The sequence below is a fragment of the Nothobranchius furzeri genome, chromosome 3, assembly GCF_043380555.1.
Source record: "Nothobranchius furzeri strain GRZ-AD chromosome 3, NfurGRZ-RIMD1, whole genome shotgun sequence".
Taxonomy (NCBI): domain Eukaryota; kingdom Metazoa; phylum Chordata; class Actinopteri; order Cyprinodontiformes; family Nothobranchiidae; genus Nothobranchius; species Nothobranchius furzeri.
The window spans coordinates 76,469,525-76,488,464 of record NC_091743.1 but is presented as its reverse complement, the minus strand read 5'-3'; the positions used below and the strand labels follow the sequence as shown (position 1 = coordinate 76,488,464).

General features: G+C 41.7%; 1 protein-coding gene across 4 annotated transcripts in view; it reads left to right on the top strand.

The window, feature by feature from the left end:
* ephb2b (eph receptor B2b) overlaps positions 1 to 18,940 on the top strand; it is a 168,672-nt gene that overhangs the window by 76,378 nt on the left and 73,354 nt on the right. For all 4 annotated transcript variants that reach the window (XM_054732884.2, XM_054732876.2, XM_054732879.2 and 1 more), the window contains exon 3: positions 9,212 to 9,896. In XM_054732884.2, the coding sequence (XP_054588859.1) occupies positions 9,212 to 9,896 (685 nt within the window). The remainder of the gene's footprint in view (positions 1 to 9,211; positions 9,897 to 18,940) is intronic.

The window sequence follows — 18,940 nt, the reverse complement described above, 5'->3', positions numbered from 1 at the left end:
ATTGGGCTCTTTTACATTCACCCGTGGTCATCTTCATCCACTCAGATTTTTTTCCCTGGAGCAGTTTAGGATACAAATCAATACAGGGACGACTTTCATATTCTGTAAGCGGTCACAAACCATCTGGGCTTCTAGAAGTTCCAAAGACCAGATATAAAAGTCCAGGGTCAACACCCAAGGATCCTAGAACGTTCTTAATAAGTATGATCACCAGAAAGCTGGTCCTACCAAGTATGGGAGGACTGGGACAACTTTTGGAACAGGATTGTACTCCGTTGCGTCATGGCAACGAGTGCTGCCTTTTTCTACAGTTATAAACATGGCCTGACAAAAAATAAAAGTCTAGTTTGTCCCTTAAATAACAAAATAACAATGAATGCATTTTATTTGTATTTGGTTCACTTTTGATCAGACTTTACTGCTTTGTACTTTATTCCGAAGGCTTGAGAACATTCCAGCATTTCCCGCCAGTCAATGAAGAATCAAGTTTCATTTTCATCCAAACGGAGCAGTTTAATGCAACGGTACTTTTATTTTGATAGTGGGTTAGCTAATTAGCATTTTGAGGGCTTGTGAAGAGTAAAAAATACCAAATACACACAGCACATTTTACAGGTTACAAACAATTATTTACAATAACAGACAACTTTATATTTCTTTATTAAACACTACGGTTATTAGCATTGTTCTCTGATGCTCGGAGTATAACGTTTGTGATGCAATGCATTATGGGATCCCTTGCCAGCCCAAGATGCATCCACTGCATCTTCGATACAGTGGGCAGTGGGCCAGAACACATCCAGAAACTTTGAGTGTACTTGCATAAAAGCATTCGATTGGTGAAGACGTTTCACAAGGACCTGAGTAAACAAGTTCAGACGAGTCTGCATATTGACAAACGGCCCAGGTGATCTCTCCTTCTGCTGTTGCGCCCTGACTTTGACATGAAGTTCCTTAATCCTTACGTATTAGTGGCAGTCTGAACCCTTTTAAACAGCAGCTGAAGACCCTTTTATATAAAGCTGCTTCTATATCGTTTGTGTTTTCTAATTTTTATTATCTTTCATCTTTATTTGATGATTTGGGTTGTTTTTTTATGATCAACTTATGACTTTCTGATTTGTTTTATTGTTCTTTGTGATTTATCTTTCTGTATTAAGTGCTACATAAATAAACTTTACTGTCTTTGTAACTCCACGTTCTCCCGGTTTTATCTCACACACTGTCGTCTCATCCTGGCACCAACACCTACAACTGGCCAACCTTTGTGGATTTAAAAACTTTATAAGACACATGTCCTTGTTTATAATGCTTTAGATCCTTTTTGAAAGTGAGGCAAATTTGTGTGAATAAAGGTGAAATGAAAAAGGGCCCTGAGTTGACTTGTGTTGCCAGTTGGTGCCGTGAGCCAACAGAATGAAACTAACAGCTGTAGGAAACAAAGTGAACATGAACGCAGCTCGCTGGATATCTCCTGTATGACAGCATGGACTGATACGTAACAGACTTGCAGAGCGGGGTTAAGTGGTCAGTGTTTTTCTTTCAGCTGACAACTGCAGCCATTTCAAAACAGACTTATGGCCTTAGGGAGCTACTGTGGAAGGAAAAACGGATGCTTTCTCCACCGACAGTGAGCGTAATGAGGTGGTGTGTGTGGATGAGGTTTGTTTTATGAATGTGTTATAGTGTGGTGCAATACCAGGATGCTGCACAGCTAGTGTCACTTAGGGAGGCGCCACACTGTAAACTCATGTAGGAAGGATGCGTGCACTCCATTCTGCAAAATATTTGTTAAAAAAATCAGTTTTGGTTCATCAAAACATCCACTTATCATATTGGAATTACCAGGAATATGATTGTGGTTGTTTACAGATATTTGTGGATAGATGCAGCACGCCAAGAGGACGTACTTGTTTGAACGTAACCTGCCCTTTTCTATTTGTTGAATGCATGTTTGCCGAAGTTTGAAGTGACCACTAATTTGCTGTGTTACAATTCAAAGTATTTGAAATTAGATGTTTAGAATGATTTGGAAAACATAATCCATGTAATACGCATTCATGGACGAGTTTTTTCTCTTTTCACATGTTGTGCATTAGTAGTTGACAGTTGAGGCCGACTGTAGCAGACAGTTCTACTTAAAGCTTGAAGTGGGTGAGTTTCTCCTCTCTGTGAGGCCCAGTCTTCTGCAGGATTTGGCTCCCATGGCCGCTCTCGTAGTAATTGAATGCAGACAGTGGGTGTCATTTGTCCACTGTCCCTCTAGGGAAGGCACTTTCACCTTGACAGATTTCCCACAACTGCAAATAGGACGACTGTGCCCTAGGAATTTTCCGCCGGGTTTCTCTTTCTGCCTTTGCCTGAATTATTCATTTACCTTTGTCAGCGATAGAGCGGCGATATGTCATGTGGCCCTGCATCATGAGCCCAGGTCGGGTTGATTCGAACTCTGTAATGACAAGGTGTGATAAATACAAGGTTGATGCTGAGTGAAAACAATGGAAAACCTAAATGTTTGAGCATTCTGACAGTGTGGTCGTTCCACCGCTTGAATAATGAGACTTGTGAGAAATGGACAATTACTGAATGAACCTTTTTCTGACTGTGGTTAAATTTTTTCATCTGCTGGTTAAAGTGAAGTGATTAATAGTCAGTTTCCCCTCTTTTGATTTTAGATTAATTCATCTCATAACATCACAGTTTAGAAAACTTTGATGGGAGTCAGAAAGAAGATTTTTGAGTATTGAAACGTTTTGTCAGTGTAAATCTCATTAGTTGGAACAAAGCAAGCGTTTTGAATGCAAACGTAGTTCAGGAACACTCACCCCTCCTCTTGTATTTTCCCCGAGACGCTTCTGCCAGAACAGGAAAAGCGATGCTGCACGAAATGAGATCGAAAGAAAACAGAACATGATCTATATAGTGCCTCTCAAGATAAAAATCACCAAGCGCTACAGAGGTAAACACTAGTTTTTGTTGTGCGGGACTTGCGGTAGCAGCCGGCTGTTTCTCCTTCTCTGATATTATTGAGCGGAGAACCTCTCACACCAGTGGTGCTCTGTTGTGGAATATGTGAGTGTGTGATAAACGTAGGAAGTAGGACATTTGGCGGGTCAGCGAGACGGACAACAGGATGATCCAATTTGGTCTGAAAGGTGTTATTGGGAGAGGTTTTTTGACAAATGCGGGAGAACGGCTTTATTATTATTGGGCAGCAGTAGCTCAGGAGGTAGAGGGGGTTGGCCAGTAATTGGAAGGATGAAGGCTCAATCCCGGCTTTGCCAGAGAATGCTGCTGTTAACCCACCTTACCCGCTGGTGGTGGTCGGAGGGACCGGTGGCGCCAGTGCTTGGAAAGCCTCGCCTGTGTAAGTGCGCTCCAGGGCAGCTGCGGCTACACTGTAGCTCATCTCCACCAGGTTGTAAATGGATGAATGATACGCTGTAGTGTAAAGTGCTTTGGAGTCCTCTGACTCAGAAAGGCGCTGCACAAGTGCGGGTCATTTATCATTTATTACATTTTTAACTTTACTTTAACCAGCTGGCTAGAAGATAACTTCTGAAAAGACTGAACGTCTGATCATTGCCCCTGAGAGCATGGTTCCCCTGATTAGTCTAAAACTTGGTCATTTATCTTCTGTCGTCAAGTCAAACTTAATGAATGAGTGTTTTTGAACAACCAATGTCTCTTGAAGGCCACTCAAAAACATTGGTCTGAAACAGTTTTTAATCACTTAAGAAATATCTCCAAACTGTGAAGGTTGGTGCCAAAACATGAACTTGAAATGGTTCTCCATGCCTTTATCTCCTCTCGTCTAGAAAACTGTAACACACTCTTCACATATTTTAACAAAAAGCCCTTGACCGCCTTCAGTTGGTCCAGAACTCTGCAGCGAGGCTCCTAACTGGAGCAAACAGAAGAGCACACATCACCCCTATTCTGACGTCTCTGCACTGGTTACCCGTTAACTTTAGAGTTCATTTTAGATCCTGACTGGAACTTTCAGGCCTCTACATGGTCAAGCTCCTCCCTATATTACTGAACTGTTAAAGCCTTATGCTCCAACCTGAGCCCCCAGGTCCACCCACCAGAACTTTCTAGAAGTTCCAAAGACCAGATCTAAAGGTCGAGGTGATCACTCCTTCCAGACTGTTGCACCCCGACTATGGAATGATTTTCCTACATCCTTACGTAGCATTGACAGTCTGGACACTTGTAAAAAACAGCTGAAGACCCTTTTATTTAAAGCTGCTTTTACCTAAATCCTTAATTTTCTTATTTTTAACTAAAATTTTTAATCTTTAATCTGTTTATGAAATTTTAGATCATTATGATTTTATGACTTAATGTTTTATTTTGTTTTGATCTATGTGAAGCACTTTAAGATTCCATGTCTGTGATAAAAGTGCTATAGAAATAAAATGTACATACTTAACTAGATAAAAGTCTAAGAAAAATCAGTTTTCAATAGAACAAAAGCACCAAAAAGCAGTAAATCACAAGACAAATGTACACAAAAAGTGAAATGCCCAAACCTTAATCATTATTTCCATTTTACTCTGGTTTTATACGTACGCAAACTGAAGTTTTGGTAATTAAACACGATAAAATCAAAGAACAATTATTTTTTTCTTATCGTCTTGAGAACGAAGAAACAGCTGTCTGTTGAATTATCTATAGGGTGACTTGGGTCTATAAATCACTCCTGTCAGTGCAACCCACTTGGTTTTACAGATAAAACACAAAGATGTCGCCATCGACACGTATGGATACCAGATCATTTGGACCTTCTCCTGGGGTGGAACAAGTGATATTGATCCTGGACTGCGCTGAAGAGCAGCACACTGCAGAGGGCCGAAGCAGCACTGTAGCCTCTACAAGCCCTTTTATACAGCAGCCATCGTGATCGATATAATCTTTAGAGTATTTTTCTGTGCAGGGAAAATGCCTCTGCAGTGCCTCTTTGGAGCAAAATAAAGTGCTTGCTCTATAACAAATCATTTAGTTCACTTGGTAGTTTTACGTAGCAGCTTTTCTGTCCTTCTAATGAAAGTTCTTTTAAAATACTAGACTCAGTAAGCATAACAGCTTATTCCTGTTTATTTAGATTAACATGCATAAGGCATCCATCAATGAAACACTGAAAAGGATTTGTGTGCACCAAACACTCCAGAGCCCTCATTATTCAGCCGTACTTTTGAACTTTTACACATTGTTTGGTATTTACCATTTTGTGCCTAGAAATGTTCCTAAACAGCTCAGGTCGTGCATTCAAACAGCATCTAGTGGTAGAACAGGGCAACCGCAAAACTTCTCACCCATCCACACTTGTTCTTTACAAATCATTTTTACCCAAAGAGCAATCATGTCAGTTGAGAAACTGGTGGTGTCAGAACTTCTAAACGACACCTGTGACCAACATAGCATGGCTGATCTGGCTCTATTAGAAGATTTAGCAGAGCATACACTATGGAGGGAACCGATCCTCCGTGAACACACTGATCTGCTTGGTGAGAATACAGTGTTGCTCCTGAGCAGATCACAGAAACATTTCCAAATAAGAACGAAACAAACTCCTAACAGAACATGCGTACAATTCCCTAAATGTAAACTGTAAATGACAACAGAATGGAACGATAAGGCTGTTGGCTCCCGGTTTGCTTTAGAATAGATTTCAAGATTATCGTACCAACTTCTAAAGCAATGCATAAACAGGGTCCTTTTTGTTTAACAGAGTTGTTGCGGCCCAATGTTCCTTCCAGATCGATACGGTTGGGTGACGATAAGCTTCAGGCTGTTCCAAGCCTTTGGTGTTTTACCCAATAAGTTGTGGAAACATCTCCTACAACAAACCAGGATGTCTACCTCTGTTGTTAGTTTTAAATTCTCCTGTTTATATTCATTGGTTCTTACAGCTTTTTGCTGTATTGTTCTGTGTTATGTCATGTTTGTAAGGTTTTTATGGTGTTCAGCTCTTCGGACAACACACCTTGTGCAAATGTGCCATAGAAATAAAGCTGAGTTAAGTGACTTTTTTCATATTCAGTTTTATGTCGAATCATTTTTTCTTCATTTCCAGCAGGCCACTGTTTTACTAGTTACCTCTGAGCTGAGCGAACTTTATCCATCAGTGTCTCAATCTTGCGGTCACTGATGATTCTTTTATGTTTTGGCAGAGATTTCCCTCATGTGACCAAATATGGTTAATTGTGGGCGTTTCTGTATGTAAATGAGTCATGCATGAGGGATTTATCAACTGTCAATTGCACAGGAATGTGCGTACGAGTGACCACTGAGTGTTTCATAAATCAGGATTTTGGCCGTTCATTCAAACATTCCAATTTTCTTTCGTAGGATGGACAACATGACAGTTTCTACCAGTGTTTGATAAGTGAAGGCCCAGGAACGTTCGACTTAGAACCCTGAAGAGCAATGAAAACATAAAACACTACGCTTTTGTTTGGAGTCATTGGAGCATTCAGTTTCACACCATTGGCTTTTCCTCATCACACTGTTTCCTTGTGGAGTGAAGCATGTTTTCTTGTTTACAACCTCAGAGCAGTTTTGTGTATTTGGTGCATTTGGGTTAAAAGAATGCAGCGTTTTGTGTTTCACTGTTTTCACAGCAGTTTTGGCCAGTGTAACAAAATATCTGAAGAGTTATCTGGTGTTTGTAATTTCACCGTGGTATGAGGGAACCTCACTTCCTCTAAATAATCTATCCTGACACCAACCACCCGTGCTACCTCCACCTGAACACATGACCACCCTTTTAGAGCACTGTTGATAAGAGCCAGGGGAAAAGCTGTGAAAATGAAGACGTTTCTTCTGATTTCACACTCTGCGCTTGATCGTTAGGCTCTTATTATGCCCCATTTGCTTCCCTTCACTAGCTGTGATGAAAGGAGGGCCAAAAGGCCACGACAGGATAAAAAGGGGCCCTTCATCAAAACACATTTTGTTTGGGGTCTTTTTTTTTTTCCATCCAGCTCCTCCACCCGCCCCCCCAGCGCGCGTCCACCCCACCCCCACCTCACTGCCAACACTTTTTTTCTGGGGTTCCCTCCGGTCCACATCCCTCATTAGTAGCAACCCCCACCTGTCTCTGCATTCATTTTATTAAACTGTGATTGTTCACCGCTCTGTGCTCGGCAGAACCGGCTGCGCGCTCTTGTTTAATTGGCCCACAGCTTCCCAACTGCTCCTCAACAAGTGGGAAGGTCAATGGCTGTTCATGACCTGGGATGATGATGTCTGTCAGTGCTGGGCAAAAGACGTTTGCCCTCATACACACATATCTTGCTGTCACAATGACTCCCTCATCTTAAAGCCACCTTTAGACAATTTTTTGAAATAACTTTAAACATCCGTGCATTATTTAAATGTGTAGTTTTTACCATTAATCTCTGGAAATATCCATTGATATCACCACTTGGCCATCCATTAGTAAGGTCTTACTCGAACACTAAACTACTGCTTGCTTGCAATGATTTATGCATGTGCTGCCTCCTATTGCCAGGGAAAATACACACCGTCACTTTAAAGGTTCATCAGTTTTCTGGATTAACTTCTAGCCAGAATTCAAAGATGTATTTAAGCATATTTAATAAGATAAATTTTAGTATCCTTTTTGAAGACAGACCCAAATGAATTAACAAAAATAAATCCATTTTTTTTCCTTGTAATAATTTTGATTGCTCTTGGCGGCTCGTCAGACCGTTCTGTTAAGGTTCACCGTTGGATCAGTCGGGGTCAAACCAAGCATCACACTTGCTGTGATTATTTGGGACATGGGATTTAAGAAGCAAAGCTCTGCTAATTAGTCAGAGTGTTTGACAGAATGCGTGTTTGTATCAAGAGGGGTGACTTTCTTCTCCCAACCCGTCCAAATCTGTCAAACTCCGCACTAAGTGGGCACTAATTTGAGAAATTATATCAGATGTGAAGTGAAGAGTGAAGGAGGGAGGCAGTGGAGCTTGCACCAGATGCAAAGTTATTCAGGAGGGTGAGAAGAGATTATTTTTTGTCTGGCTGAGAAGTTGAGGTAGAGGTCGTGACCTGTGGCGGTTGCTGGAGAGAACCGTGGATTGATTCATGGCCAAGGGGCTGGCAAAGCAAAGGTTCCACTCCGACTTTAAAGCCCACAAATTGCCATGAAGTACATGGTCTTTGAAGTGGAGCACCTTGTACAAAGAGCTACATTAGTCCCTTGATTATTCTTTATCCTTATGTAATGTGATTATGTTAGTTTAGTGAGAGTTTGATTGTGGAAAATTCCCATCTAAATTTCCTCGGTGCTTCTCTGCGGTGAAAGGAATTGTCACTCCAGCATCGGTAACTCATTACAAAGCCTGTTTGGAGAATGTTGTGTTACCAATAAACAAGTAGGACACACGTCATATAAACAAAAGCATTTCTGTTGTGCTCAGGTTACTCCACGTCTTCTCTCTTACGTTTTCTCACAGAAACTGTATATCAGTTGTTTCCTCATCGACAGGAAAGATGAGCTAAACATCACATCTAACAGCTTTTATGAACTTTAACATGACAAAATGCATATCAGTTACCTTTTTTATGAGATGCTTAAAAAAGTCATAATAAATACAAGTTCTACCACATGATTGCACTGAACTGCATTTTACAAGAACTAAATAAAAGTAGCGTATTCATTCCTGCAGCCAAACAGGCCTCCTGTTACTAAAAAATCCCAAATGGTGAACGTTAATGTGACGTTTTCCAATAAAAGAAATCAGACTAGAGTTGCCGGTAGTGTTCAAGGTAAGGTTATACTCGTGTTACCGAAGTGCAGCCATGAGAAATTGGAGGACTTACTGGAAAGGCTAGAAGTACCTAATGCATCTTTATAAAGAGTTATTAGAGATAGTAGTCTACTTAACACCATGTGATTAATTCAATCAAAATGCTACCCTGACTTGATTACTGGCATTCATCAGCGTATTAAGTGGCTGTGAAAACATACGTGTAATTGGCAGAAAAATGCTTTCACTGAGTCTTCATGACTAGTTTACATTATTGAGAAGGACACAGCTCATTTACTGCTTCATACTTCAGTTCTTCTCAGTGGCATGAATCAGAGTAACCGTGTGTCTAGTATTACATTAAAATCAGAGTGAAAGTCAGAAACATTTTATTTAAATTTCTACATGAAACAAAAAAGTTGAATAAATATTTTTTCTGTGTCTGCCAACAGTGGGAGGAGGTGAGTGGGTACGACGAAACCATGAACACCATCAGGACCTATCAGGTGTGTAATGTTTTCGACAGCAACCAGAACAACTGGGTACGGACAAAATACATCCGGCGCCGTGGTGCGCAGAGGATCCATGTGGAGATGAAGTTCTCAGTAAGGGACTGCAGTAGCATCCCGAACGTGCCAGGTTCCTGCAAAGAAACCTTTAATCTGTATTACTATGAATCAGACTCCGACACAGCCACCAGAACATCTCCTCCGTGGATGGAGAACCCCTGGATTAAGGTGGACACCATTGCAGCAGATGAGAGCTTCTCCCAGGTGGACCTCGGCGGCAGAGTGATGAAGATCAACACGGAGGTCAGAAGCTTTGGCCCTGTGTCCAAAAACGGCTTCTATTTAGCCTTTCAGGACTATGGGGGCTGCATGTCTCTCATCGCAGTGCGAGTCTTTTACCGGAAGTGTCCTCGAATCATCACTAATGGAGCGTTGTTCCAGGAGACACTTTCAGGAGCAGAGAGCACCTCGCTGGTAGCGGCGAGGGGTGTTTGTATCCCGAATGCAGAGGAGGTGGATGTGCCCATTAAGCTTTACTGCAACGGAGAGGGAGAATGGATGGTTCCCATTGGGCGTTGCATGTGCAAACCTGGGAACGAGGCTGTGGAGAATGGAACTGTTTGCCGAGGTATGTGTGGTGTTATGTCTTCATCAAAGAGATTCGTAAATCTTATTTGTACAAAAGGCTGATTTCTGAATACAGTTCATATAGTTTAATTTTGCATATGGTCATGTATGATGACGATAAAAATATAAAATTGGTTCATGGATTTAAGCAGAAATAATTGATTTGTTTTAACATATTTTGATGAACCTGTTATTTTCAATATAAATTTATCATGAAATACCGAATTTTAGTTGACGATTTCTTTGTCAAAAAACACAGAAATACTTTAAGAAGAGGTAATTGCAGTTTGGGTTGTTCTGAGCATTACTTATTGGTGTACTATAGTTAGAATTTTTACTTGTTGTTGACAGACTTTTGTAGAGGTAGAACATTCTACTTTTACTTTACTTTTTCTACATTCTACTTTTGTACAACATTCATTCTGTAATTTACTTGCAGAAATGCACCAATAGCAAATCTGCAAAACAAGCTAGGTTTTTAAACACAAACACGATCATGGAACTCTCACCCCTCCTGTCAACTATCATCGCTAGGCCACGTCCACCTTATGTCAGAGCGCGCGTTGCCAGAGGAAACGAGATAGCACTAAACACCAGTCACCGTTTTCTACATCCAAACGCCTTTTGTTGTCCGTGACTTCAAATGGTGTTTTTCTTCTTGGGACTCTGGTAGTTTCTCCTAAAGCTGAAGTGGTAGCAGCCGGCTGTTTCTCCCTCTCTGGTATTACTGAGCAGAGAACCTCTCACACCAATGGTGTTCTGTTGCTAAATATGTGTCTGCGTAATAAATGGAGGACCCAGGTAAGTGTGGAAATGCAGACTGGGGCTCGCTCAACCTCCTCACTAATATTTAGAGCTATACTATAGGGCTGGGCAATAAATCAAAAAATTATCGTTATCAAAATTTCGGACTCTTTTTGAGATAATTGTTCCCGTGTCAACAAATGTGATAATAAAATAATGAAATGATGTGTGTAGGTTGGCAGCAGTCATGTCCGTTTAAGAAGCTGTACCACCTTGAGTCTCGTAAAATTTGAGTCAGCGCATGTGACAGCCCCACCTAGTGGACAAATATTGTTGCTGCGCATACCTGTAGTTATCGTCCATTTACCGTTATTGAGGTGAAATCCTCAATATATTGTAATATTGATTTTAGGCCGTATCGCCCAGCCTTAGTGTACGATGATAGAACATTGTTAGAAAAGTTTGAAGCTAGCTATTTTTGCGGATTTTGCTATTGTAGCTTTAAAGCTGCTTTCTGGAGTTTTCCCCTTTCAGAAATGATGTATGATTTTTCAGAAATCCGTAAAAGCGATTATCTCATCATAAGAGATGATAAGAGATACACTCCAGAAAGAAGCTTTAAGTCTTGAAAATAAAGTGACCTAAAACATTTAGGTCACACAGAAGTATTTTTGTGCAAGTTTGACAAAGTTCAGTATGTTGCAGCTGAACAGGGGAACCGGTTCGATCCCCAGAACCCACAGGTCACATTCTGAAGCATTACTGGGCAAGATACCGATGCACATGGCAGTCCGCTGCTCCCCAGGGATGGGTCAAGTGCAGAGAATAATTTTGCCAAGAGGATGAATAAAGTATAAATTAACACAGAAGCTAAAAAACAAAAGAAGGAGAGCTAATTTAAGTAAAAAATGCATTTTAATTAGGTTTTGATGGAAGACCTTGCTCCATCTACCAGGACAAAGAGAATATTTTCTAAATTGCAAAGATTTTTCTGTGGATTTAAATTACTCAAAGCCAAATTGGCGTTTTAAGCCGTCGATGCACCAACACTTTACCTGTGCTAAGCTCTCTCCACTCGCTGGCAGGTGGCTTTTGGTTGTTGTGGTTAGAGATCGTGATCACTCGGCACAGCATGACAGCACACAGCCTGCAGACTGGTGTCGTGCTGATCCAGCCCAGTGCCACAAACCACCCACCTGCGTTTTGGATCTGAGTTTTATTTTTTTATTTTCTGCCTTTCATATGTGCCTGTAATTACAGCACATCCCCCAGTGTCTGTATGTTGGGAGGGGAAATGTGACGGGTGCTGCCTCACAAACACTGCCGGCTCTGTTCAATGACTACAAATGAGCACAGGCGCGAGCTTCACCATCAGAAATACAGGCCAGTGTGAGGCACCTCCAGATAGCAGCTTGGACCCAGCGAGCATCACCACACCCACACCTTTGCTCCGTGTATGTGATTTATTGCACACAGTGGATTTAAACATCCCACGGGTGTTCTTAGTTATGGTGCTTTTTTTGGGAGGGGGAAGGATACTTGGATTATAAAACAAGGGGATGTTCCTTTAGGGAAAGCGTGTTGATCCTCTTTGTATACTCAAGGCGTGGCATGAGACTTTTTGATTACAATAATCTTAAAAATGATAAATCATAGTATAATTTCATCCATTGTTTCTTACCTCCAAGATGTGTAATTCTCCCTAATTGCTATTCATTGGTTTTCACAGTCAAGGTTAATTTATTCATTGCACTTTTTGATGCCGACTTCTCTTTCTTCTGTCAGATTGAATCAGTCAAACTCAAACACAGACATATTTTTTAGGTTTCTTTTCATTTGAATTATTTCATAATATTCAGTAATTAAAGCGTAGTAACTGTTTGTCCAAAAGCTGAGAGCACAAGCCTGGGATTCTATCAACAGCACCAGGTGTGAAACACTGAAAAACCTTTTTTAATGATAATCTCTGATTCTAACAGGTCACTCTGAGTGTTTCATGCAGGCTGAACATGAGAATAGTCTCCTACACCCATCTCCTGCATTAGCTTCTGATAGAAAACAGCCGGTGAAACTCTAGGATTAGAAAATCCTGACAGATCTACGTCACACTGTCACTAACATTCATGGACTCACCCATCTGGACTCATGATGAGGAAGGCTGTTGTTGTTTTAGCGTCCAGGGAACAGCAGAGAACGTCTCAGCTAGTAGAAGCTAACTGCAACTGCACCCCACATCAGGACTCAGGAATTAAATTGAAGCATAGGGAACCGGTTCACAACAAAAGACAGTTTTTGATTCCCACCCCTACTTGTGTTATATACATCAGCATTGCAAAGCAAACAGTCAGTGGTTGAGTCACGTTGGTGTTAGCCAATCAGAGGGGAGATGTCCAAATATCAGGAAATAAGAATCCTGCCTGGTTTAACTCTCCTCTGGTGTAGCATTCAGCTAGTTCCTGAAACAAGTTATCATGAGCTTCCCCTCATTCAGTCCTACTAGAGACCACTGAACATGTACTGATTAAATGAGTGTTCCACACTTTAAAAACTTCAGGACAAAAATGCAAAATAAGACACTTAAAAATGATTATATATTTCAGAATCAATGATAGTAGTGTGTGTGTGTGTGTGTGTGTGTGTGTGTGTGTGTGTGTGTGTGTGTGTGTGTGTGTGTGTTTTACCAGAGAAGAAAGAGAAGTGAGACACCCAGACACTTGAAACAGACTTTAGCTTTGTGGTTGTTCCATTGTAGAGAAGCTCGTTTTGATGGAAGGCTCAGATCGCCGGCTTTACAGTCATCTTCCTAAACACTGAAAACTGATATCAGCACTTGAAGTTGTGGTCAACCGCTGCTTTTCAGCTGGAAGAGGCGGGATCATAAATTGATTTGTGAAAGATGTGCCTACCACGAAGTGCAACACTACTAGTGCTGTAATGTTAACAATAAAACCATTGCTCTGTTTAAGCATCTCCACAACTAAACGTGTAGTTATGGACTTAACAATTAAACCCTTCACAGGATTCCTTGTAAATAATTATGCTGTCGTGAAATCTGTCAAAATATTGACAGCAGAAAGGGGGTGCTTACATCAAATTGCTGAGCTCTTTTTTCCTCTGCAATTGTCTTACAAGTGAGATTATGTTTCCTCTCTAAGAAGTGTTGTGAATGCAAGGAGCCGTACAAGGGCCTTTTAGCATCGATGCCCCCTAAAAGAGAGAGATCTAATTTCCCTTCAGAGCCTTGAGGAGATGGTGCACCACAGAAACACATCAGGTCTTGTCTGCCCTTGCCGTCCTATCCAGACTGAAAAGCAGTTTCTTTAGTGGGGCACAATGAGAGCCATGTTCATGGGTGGAAATGCAAACTTACTTAACAATACCCATGTGTGTCTTTCAATGTAATCTGATCATCTAACCCCATGCTTCTGCGAGTTCAAGGGTCTCGGCTGTGGGAGCGTGTCTCATGTTGTTGGGTAGTAAAAGTTTGGATAGAGACAATTTGTCACATCGATAACAACAACTTGATTTATTTCTTGGTTTTGTATCCAGTGTTGGTGGCCAGAGATGACAGAAATCAGCAACGCTTATGTGGCTTTATAGCTAGAGAAAAGAAGAGAACACTTTTGCACCGCATGACACAGGGTGTTGTTTTCTAAACATGGTGGTGTCTGACAGGAATAGGAGAAACTTCATTACGATGATTGTCATCCATCCATTTTCCTCCACTTCTCCGAGATCGGGTTGCAGGGGCAGTAGCCTAAACAGAGAGGCACAGGCTTCCCTCTCCTCAGCCACATGGGCCAGCTCATCCGGGGGAATCCCAAGGTGTTCCCTGGCCAGCCGAGAGACATAGTCCCTCCAGCGCATCTTGGTTTTCCTTTAGACCTTCTCCTGGTTGCACGTGCCCAGAAATCCTCACCCGGGAGGTGTCCAGGAGGTGCCTTGCTAGATGCCAGAGCCACCTAAACAGGCTCTTCTCCATGTGGAGGAGCTGCAGATCTACTCCGAGCCCCTTCCAGATGAGCAAGCGTCTCGCCCTGTCTTTACGGGAGTGATCAATTATCTAGGATAATTGCAAAAAAATTCAATCACATGCATGTAACTTGTCTTTTTCACACCTTGTCTCAGAACTGACAGTAGTTGAGCACTCTCGTGTATCCTATTAAGTTTCCAGACACACTAGCAGCCAAGCTATAGATATACCCCAAAAGGAGCAATAAACTCAACTAAGTGTCGACAACAGGCTGCTCATCTCTCAGGTCACATGTTTTTAGGTCAAACCATGGAGAATTGAGAACTTGACAAAGACGTTTCCTGGTGAGGTATGTGTCCAGTGAACCAAAGTGTGGAGAAGGCTGCTGCCATTGTGTCACCGCAGTTAGATTTAGAGAAAACATTATTTTACTGAATGTGGCTATAGATAAATAGAGTTAAAGGGTTTGACTGCAAAGGTGGTGCCAGACAGACATAATTGCGTTGAAAAGTAAAGGTGGGGTGGCGAGTGAAAGCAGGAAACAAGTCCCCATAACACACCGTCAGAATCCCAATTATTGCCATCTCTTCATCTGGAGAGGATTTAGGGATGGAAATCAGTGCAGCACAGAAAAATCCACGGTGCTGCTTTTATTTCCCTCGCCAACGCTGTCATTGATGGGAGTTCTAATTGACTAACAGTGCAAGTGGGAAACAACCCCGCCGGATGACAGGATGACTGTCCTCCATGCAGGAACAAGACACAAAGCTAAACAAAACAAACGCTCCCCCTCAAGGCTTTCACTGCAATGTGCAAACAGATGAAAGGGGGCTTGCATCGGAGCTCCATAACGGTTAGAGCGAAGAGCAAATGCAAACACTCAGCTTACAGAAAAAGGCATCCAGGCACCATTATGTTCAAGTAAAAGTCACACCCAGTCTTGTTGATTGATGGACGTCTCCACTGCTGTGAGAAGACTTGTAGTTAAGCGTAAGGAATACAAAGCAGCTCTGAGCAGATGTTCATTACTTTTGCCCGTTAAATGGCATCACGGCCAACACGACCAATTATCCGCATCATAAGCAGCAGCCTTTGATTTCCTTTTTCTAAATCTTGTCATTTAGATCAAGTGAAGGCTTGTGCTGTAAACAGGTAGACGCTTTGGTTTGTAACAAGTGTTGGATGTTGTAGAAGCATGAGGACAACTGGAAGCTGTATTCACAAAAACCTCAGGGAGCATTCAGGAAACTCTACTCCCTCCTCCACACTGGGGTGGGATTTTAGTTCAGCCAAAAGGTTTTTCTTTATCAACTGCTCTTCTGTTTCTCTGTCTAGACAGATGGAGTTAAAGAGCATGTTCACTGAGAAACCATATTTTACTACTTTTTTTTGAAACATGATCAGCGGACTCGGACTTTCACAAGTTCTTCTGCCTTTTTCCTGCTTTAATTCTGGCGCACACCGGAGGCGGAGGTGCCTCGCCGGCATTTTGAATAGAAGCAATTATAGTTAATGAGAGTGGGCACATGGGGACTGCTGCGTCCCAGAAGCGCCGCGCCGAGGCTTGGGCATCGCTTGATTTTGAACGATCCCAATTCCGATTCCTCGTTTTGATTCCGGTTCCTATCGATTCCCGATTCCGATTCTTTCAAGACATGAAATGCGTTACATGAGCTAGCTAACCACAGGTCCTACTTGATGAAATAATCTTAACTTCACCTTGAATTTAAATTCTATGAACAATAACATCGCCTTCATTTAGACAAAAACATGTTTTGGAGAAAAAAGAAAGACTTGCAGCACAATCAGTGTGTTTGCTTCTGACCACAACCAAAGTCTGGAAGAAGCCTCTGGGATGAGAGGCTAAATGTGTCCAACATATCCAGAAATGTCCAGCTGTTTTCAGCTAAAACTCTCAGGATGATCATGTCCAGGATGACTGAGAACTACACCTCCATGCTGCAGCAGCATTCAGTCAGAACAGGAAGTGAAACTTAAATGAAGCTGCTGTCAGTAACAATCTAACAGATTTTAAACATTAAAACTCATACGTGACAGAAAGGAAATTAAAATGTTCACAGCTTTGTGTGTGATTTATTATTATTATTATTATTATTATTATTATTATTATTATTAATAATAATTATTGTGGCAGAAGCTGGTGTGGTCCACCACAGAGAAGCTACTCTAGCCTGATGAGTTTAATTATTCTACAGGTTATTGTTCAGCCTTCTGACGCACACACACACACACACACACACACACACACACACACGAGTGTTGGTGAGCGGCTGCGTCTGACTGCTGACGCTCCGTGTGTGTTTTTATTTCTGCAGTGAGACAAACTCACCTCACACCGTCCAGAGTGTCTTCTTTAAAGCTTCTGGTAAATCCACCGTGTTGACGTATTTAACAAGTTTCCTCTATGGCGCATTTTTTGCTGCAGGAATTAAAGTTTACATTACGGAGTAAAAGTTCGGCAGACGCGTTTATTTATATTTGGCCGCTGCATGCCGGATGGGGGAGGGGGGACTCGGTGCTGCACACAGACAGCTGGTGCGATCAGCTCTGAAAAGCGTTGATCATAATTTGCAGATCACGTTTATTTTTCACGGAGATCGGCCGCGGATTCCTCTTCTGTCGGCATTCTAAGAATCGAAACTAGGAATCGAAAAAAGTTACTTTGAACGATTCCGGGAAAAACTAACAGTTGGAACCGGTTCCAATCGATGCTCGATGCCCAACCCTACTGAAGATAGCTGCTGGTTCTAGCTCAAGTGCCGTGGCTGTTTACAACACTGTGGAGTACTTTACAGACATTACGATGCAGAACGACTTTACGGGACAAACCCACCTGCAGTTTTGATAACTTTAAAGTACTATTGATCTTAAAATATTTTAATAAATAGCATACTTACCCACTGTTAATGAATTAGAGTCTCACAAAACACAACTTCCTGTTCTCAAGTCCCGCGGGATGTTGTGACTATCACGCAACTTTCCAAGAAGCACTCAGCAGCGCGTCCTGTGTGACTACTTGATTTCTCAAAACCGCGGGCACGCCGCTGCGCTGCATGACGCTATCGCCTTCTATGCACCCCAGACTTTAGCCATCAAAATCAAAAAGATGCAAAAACGCTGGGGACAAAAAATGCCAAACAGGTTTATGCCACAAAAAAATTTGCATTCATAGATTCATGCCTCGCAACTAAAGAAGGCTGTGATGATTTTTGTTATCAGGAGAGAGCAGAGCACATCTCGGTTTGTAGAAGCTAACATTAGCATTAGCAACTCCACAACACAGCAGAACTCCTTCAGGCTTTTGTTTATTGTGGAGATAACACTTGTGGTTAGATTTCATTATGAAGTTTTAACAGATGTTTAAATGAGCCCAATAAAAATCCAGTTAGTATAAAAAAGTTCAAAAGACTATTTGAATTGTCTTTCCTGATTCTATCACTCCACTTGTCTCCCAAACGGTCACAGAAATGTTGATTTTTTTCTCTCATAATAAATATTTGTGTAGAACAAGAGTTTTTTTATATCAATGGAAAATTTTGCTTCCCATAAATTCAGTGCAAAAAGTATGTCTGAACATATTTAAATTTTTGCAGCACGTTCATCATCCACTGAAGTGATAATATGACCTGCAAACTGAACTCAGGCAGCACAGCCTTAATGTTTTCCAAATGTCACACTCTTCATTATCCTACACCGTCCTTTGCATCTCGGACCTCCTGTAATCCCTGCACCTCCCCCCACCTTATTGGTCATCCAGTTGAGCGTAGGATCTTCCTGCAGGTCTGGTTCTTTCTTGCAACACCTTTACATGTCTCACTCTGAACTCGAGAAACACCAGACAGTTGTCTGGTGTTTCTCCTCAAAAGCCTTGCAGGGTGACAACTCTGAGAACTTACTGTTCCATTCATTATAAATTCACCTCGGATGGGATCTCCTGGAAATGAGACGTGTGCAGTATACAGATCCATCCATTTGAGGCCTTAGATTTCTCACTGGGGACAAGACCGAGTCTTTTTCTCAACCTTCCCGCGTGCTCTATCTGACATCCTCAACTTGTGTTCTGTTAGGAAAATCAAGTTGCATTCACAGCTGAAGGGAGACTGATGTGTTAAGCATCTGCCTAGATGGAAGATGAAAAAAAAAAACAATAAAGTGGAGTAGTAAAGACAGGAATCCCTCTGGAGGATCAGTGACCCTGTTTTCCAAGGAAATCGGTCAACACCAAGAGGAATTTAGTGTGTCTTATGTTGCGTGTTTTTGACCTACATTGAGGTTTTTCTAATTCTAAGAGCAGAAAGAAGCAGATC